A 6,000-nucleotide genomic window follows, 5' to 3' on the forward strand; every position below is an offset into this window, starting at 1 on the left:
TGTTAACATTTGGGGAATTTGATTAAGATATACAGGAATTCTTTGAACTATTTTTACAACTTTTCTCTAAGTATGAAATTATTTAACAATAAAAAGGGAAAAAAATCAACCCAGTTAATAGAAACTCTTTATTTTGCCTAATAATAATACAAGGATCATCTTTACTACATTCTACTCATCAGATCATGAAATTTTAGAGCTAGAAGAAAAATGTATTCTCTCACCAAAATTCCTCAACTTACAGAAGACAAGGAAGTGAATGACTTGCTCAAGATGACAACATTCAAGGCAGATCCAAGACTATTATCCTGCTCTGACTCAGCTCTTCCTACTGCTGCAAGCTGTCTCTTGTCCCTTCACATTGTCACCTACTCCCTAAACATGTGACACGAGAATATTTAGCTCTATCTTCTCATATATCCTAATAAGCTGGTGTGGCAAACCACTTTCAGGCAATCTAAATTTCATTTTTAAAAGGCATTTATGTATTACTGCTTCTAATAGTCTTTAATAACTAATATCAATAAATATGCTGCCAGAATACATGCCAGATACTGTACTGAATATACAAAATGTACTGTACTAAATGTACTGTACTAAAAATACAAAATTAACACACTCTACTGCTGGGTGATACTGCTAGGTCCATTATGACAGAGACCAAGTCTGCATTACTGAACATTATAACCCACCTCTTAGGACAGTGCCTGGCATGCAATAAACATTCAAATGACTGTAGGCTGCTAAATAACAGACAACCCATAGCACAGGAATGTGTATACAGATAATCGTAATATCCGCAGTGTTAACAAAGTACCATGAGACAACAGAAAAGGACTTTTTTTGCTTGGTGAGATCTACAAAGATTCAGAAATTTAATGACTACCAAAGTTAAGACTTGAAAGACAAATAAGATTTTGACAGACATGGAAGCAATGGGGTGGTGAGAGGATGGGTAGGGGGAGTTAGATGAAACAGCCTGAAGCAAGAAAATATTTGGTATTTCTACTAAATTTTTAAACATAGGCTTACCTATTGTTGCTGCAAGTTCTGGATCAAAAGTATCATCTGTGAACCTCAAGAGCAGGCTAAAAGAGACGTTAAAGAGACAGATTAGTAATTTGGCTTTTCTTTCTAATCACTTGATAAATCTTCCTGATTGTTGTATTTTGTCACCAGTTAGATGCAGATAAGAATAGCTGATGTAGTCTGCTCCCAGAAATACAGCCTCAGTGCAGGTATATACAGAGGAATTAAATTATTGGAACGGCGATTAAAGAATCCCAAAAACAAAGCAGTTTACTAGAAAATAGGTTCCCCATGCTCCCCTGCTCAATTCCCCAAGTGTGAAAACGACTGTGTTTTTTGTTTTTTTTATAACTGTATTGGTATGTCCTTCTGAGAAAATGGTATTAGCAAACATGTGACACTTTAACTGACATGGACAAAAAGGGGAAAAGTAAGTCTTTTGGAATGCAACAAATTAATTTTTAAAAAAATCTAATGCATAATTCACTCTGAATTCAGGTAAAAACAGAAAGGTGTGAAGTCTAGCATTTTGAAACAAGTAGTAAGACTATTATTACCTAAGTGGAAAGAGAGATAATAAAAAGTAAAGGCAGAAAGGTCACATGATGGCCAGAGCAGGTAGCCTCTGGCAAACGCTGGGTAGCGTGTATGAAATCAAGGAGGCAACATGGAGCTACCAAAAGCTTTCACCGAAAGGAATGGCAGGAACTGCTCTTTATCTTGAAAACTTAATGCCAGCAAAAAAATACAAGAAAAACAACAGAAGACAACTGCCATGATTATAGTAAGAGATCATGAAGGACTAACCTAGGAAATGGTAAAGAAACTAGAAAGGAAGGCATGAAATGAAAAGATACCATAAGAGTACTCCAAGATTTTGTCTCCCAGAATTATTTTGTTTAACATAAGGCAGAAGTGTCAGTTATTAGAAGCTCTTCAAAAATAAAACCTAAGCTTTTGTTAAAGCCCTAGATTTATAAAATTAATCAATTGCCCCTCACATGATCTCCTAAGTAGGACGAGACCATTCTATTGACCTATTTGCATTAATAAAATCAAGGCAATAGCTATCTCATGTCTGAATTGCAGGAAAAAAATGTATGAATATTTCTATAGATTATAATTATTGCTGCTAAAGATTTTTTTTTTTTGTCCACAGTGTTGCAAAACGTAATGGCCTCTTGGTAGTTCCCAAACCCAGTGTCATTATATTCTATTTGAAGGATTAACTCTTCCTTTCCTGGTTTTGCTTTTTGTTGATCATAAAACCAGCACCACAAAAGCAAAGTAAAAAGAATCATATTGTAGATTTTTCTACTTAACATTGAACACTCTTGACTATAACTAATTTTACTTACCTCCAACATGAATTAGATGACATCACTAATAAGAATCTTAAAACACTACTCATAAGAATTTTCTTCTCTCCCCAACATTAAACTTCAAATCAATAAAAGTGAAGATTTCACTAAAAATTTCAGTTACTCACAATTTAAGAATAGAAAGGTTGTGTATCTATACTCAGTCACCAAAGAAAATATTATTACAAAAACGTAGAGCCTTGTTGAGTAGTAATAATGATAACACCATAATAACATAAATAATAACAATGGTATTGGCTATTATTTATTAAACATCGACAACGTGGCAGACACTAAGCCAGGGGTTTTTCTTGGCTTGTCATTAATGGTATTTTGTCAGGAAAGACAAGGGTGTAAAGCAACAAATTTTAACACAGGCTTCGAGTATAAGGCAGCGGATCTTAGCCAGGGGTAACCTATTAGCTCGAAATGTATTCTAAATTCTATGTGTACATTTCTCTAGGCAGGGAGTCTATTTCTCTATTAGATTTTGACAGGAACCCACAATCTGAAAGTGATTAAGAGCCACTGCTCTAAAGGATGTATGTTTAAGCCTTCATATTTTCAAAGTTAAAGGAGCAAAATACTCTCCATGCAGAGCTATAGATGGAAGGAGACCACCATTCCACTTGGAGAAGACCAAATCTGTAATTAATCAGTGCGATTATAACTAACATGCATTTCTCAATTTACAAATGAAATTGGTCAAAAAGGATGGGATATAAGGGGCACAGGAGGGACAGCAACTTAAATAACAGAAGGCCTCCATAATCCGTCCCAGTTTCTGAAACACCTTGCTACTTCTTCACTTCACTATGGCTAGCCACGGAATCAAAGACTATTACACATTTAACATGTGATAGGGCCTGAGAGATTTCTACCCAACCTCACTTTTCGAACAAAGAAATGAAGGCCTGGAGTGTCTGAGTGACAAAGGTCACACAAGAGGCAGCACCAGTTTCATCATTCTCATCTCCTGGCTCCTCTCACACATGCTCATTACACTCCAAGTACGAAATAAACGGGAAAAATAACCTACTAGTTTGAATTAGTTAAGATATCCTTTGTTGTGCAATGATATCTCAACAACACAAGTGATGTATCACTTCCACTAACTCTAGATTTATAAAGAAATAGAAACCACTGGTTAGAACAACCCTGTAAGATTATATCCATGACAAGTGTTTTTGTACTTACCTTAAAAAGCATAGGCTTCTAAAGAGTCATTTATTCTCCTCTTATCCAGAAAGTGTTCAAAGTTTTTTCCATAGCATATGACATACACCAAAAATGTATATCTAGCCAGAAAAATAAGCCAACTTTCTCGTTAAATGCAATCCTTTCTTGAAAGAGGTAAAGGTGTTAAAATTTTGCAGTGAGTAGTTGATAATTCACCACTAACTACTGAGAAAAAGTCTGGAGCATATTAGATCCAAATAAATTTGTTTGAGGGGAGGGAACCAAGGGAACCAGTAAATCCACTTAACAGATTTTACTCCAGAGGAAGAACTTCAATTATGTGAACACTGCGCTGCAGTTAGCCTTCAAGTAATCACCCATCTAATACATTTAGAAAAGGTGCCAATCAACCATGTTTGGGGCTGAACCACATGAAATGACATTCAACCATTCCTAACTTCAAAATCAGCAATTTCATACGTCTTCACCTAAATGAGGGTCACATCTCAGGAAGAAAATGGTCACAAGGCCAAGGAATTCCTATTAAGACAATGTTTATATATTACCTAGCTTTTTAACCCTCAAATACAATAGATGGTGATCATGAAAATGATTTTATTCAGCCCTTTAAGTAACACACACACACACAAATCACACTATCTTTTTAGCCCATAGTGTTTCATTAATTTATTCCTTCTTAGGTACAAATCCCTCACTCTAACATGCAGAGTACATTAAATGAGAGAAACTATGAAAATGTACTGTCATGCTTTAAAAACACAAAGTTTCAGAATATATTTACAGAGTAAGGTTTCAAATACTCAAGTACTTTAAAAAAATAAGACTTCACGAAGTAATGTGAAAGATAAGTTTATCAGGAGGTATAGCTAAAATATGAAATTGCCTGCAGCTCCTGGAATGTGGATATTATTGGAAGATCAAAGCAGCGTAGAATACAAGAAGCTCGTAATCATATGGCGAGGACACCTTCACTGGAGAACTTTGTCCCAGGATGTGGATGAAATCACAGCCCTCTTGCAATACGCCTCAGGCTCCACGTCTTCCCTTATACTCAACTCTAACTACTGTCAACGTTGTTTCCCCCCAAGAAAGCGTCAAGAAAGAAGAGACACATGCTAATGTGTTCTTTTACCTCTACATGATGCGGCACAATGACAAGTAACAATCACACTTGATTTTCAAAAGCGGCCCACAGCTTAAGCTCTACCGCCTTAGACTAAAGTGAATTATTTAAGCAATCAGAAGACTGAAGAGTTCTTTCACAACGGACTCATTTTCAAAAAAAGAAAAAAGAAAAAAAAAGCGGCTGCGGGGTGCACCATAATAGGCCAGGAATGCGACCTACGGCGTCGCGAAACTTCCCGTGCAGAGCTTGACGTATTCCGAGGCAGGTCGACCGAAACCCAGCGGTAGAGCTACACCTCTCAACTCGCGGGGTGCGGGCAGCCTGGCCCCGGGGCCCAGAGGCCTCGCCCTCGGCCGGACTCGGGCCCAAGCCCGCCCGCCGCGCCCTAGGCTCCTCTACAGCAAACCGCCGGCCGGGCGGCGGCCCCGGAACTGTTTTCCTCTGAGTGCGACAGGAGGCGAAGCGATCCAGGGAGCCGGGCCTGGCAGAGGCCGTGGACCAGGCGGCGGGGCCGCGGGGCCGCGGGGCGGCGGGGCGGCGGGGCCGCGCAGCGGGGAGGCCCGGAGGCCGCGAGCGGAGGCCGCCCCAGCCCGGGCCGCGCCCGGCCGCCGCCGTTTACCGTTCCCGCCGCGGCCCAGGGCACAGCGGCCACCGAGGCGGAAAGGGCCCCGCCACCCTCGTCACGGCCCGCAGAGCCGCCTCACCTGGACTTGCCCACGCCGCTCTCGCCGATGATGAGGATCTTCAGGGTGGTCAGCACGTCCTCGTCCATCCTGACCCTGCTCCGCTCCGCTCACAGCTGGCCGCCCCGCTCCGCCTCTCAGCCCTTCCCCAGGGGGAGCTGCCGCGCATGCGCCCCGCCCCGCCGGGGCCACCTTCCTTTCACACCGGGTGTTTAGGTTGCAGGAGCCCCGCACGCCCGGGTTCCGCCTGGAGGTAGCTCTGCGTCGGCGCAAACCCAAGTCCCAGGCGTCCTTCCGGAGAGGGCAACCCCTCCCTTGCGCAAGCGCAGAGGGAGAGCGCCGGGTGTGTTTTCACCCGGTTCGCAGGCCCTTCCCCTTCTCCAACCCTCACTTAACCGTCCTTCCTTGGTGCACGTACTCGGAAGAGGACTGAGTCAGGGGAGTATGGTGCTCTTTGATTTCAATAGCTGCTCAAAACAGCTGCATTGCAGTGGCAAGAGTCTTCTGCGCGAAGGCAGATTATCTTAATTTTAGGTCCCAGCCACCGTATAACCGCTTTGCATTACCTAGACTTCTGAGCCTTTTCCCCTCAGTCGGCACA

At 41.7% G+C, this 6,000-nt stretch overlaps 1 protein-coding gene across 1 annotated transcript in view; it reads right to left on the reverse strand.

The window, feature by feature from the left end:
• The window catches only part of RAB18 (RAB18, member RAS oncogene family), a 28,891-nt gene extending 23,182 nt beyond the window's left edge, over nucleotides 1-5,709 (reverse strand). The window contains exons 1-2 of the mRNA XM_082385983.1: nucleotides 5,421-5,709; nucleotides 1,033-1,088 (exon numbers count right to left, since the gene is read on the reverse strand). Coding sequence (XP_082242109.1) covers nucleotides 1,033-1,088; nucleotides 5,421-5,488 — 124 coding nt within the window. The 5' untranslated portion in view covers nucleotides 5,489-5,709. The remainder of the gene's footprint in view (nucleotides 1-1,032; nucleotides 1,089-5,420) is intronic.
• Between the last annotated feature and the right edge of the window lie 291 nt (nucleotides 5,710-6,000).

This window comes from Balaenoptera borealis, assembly GCF_965194805.1.
Source record: "Balaenoptera borealis genome assembly, chromosome: 3".
Lineage (NCBI taxonomy): Eukaryota > Metazoa > Chordata > Mammalia > Artiodactyla > Balaenopteridae > Balaenoptera > Balaenoptera borealis.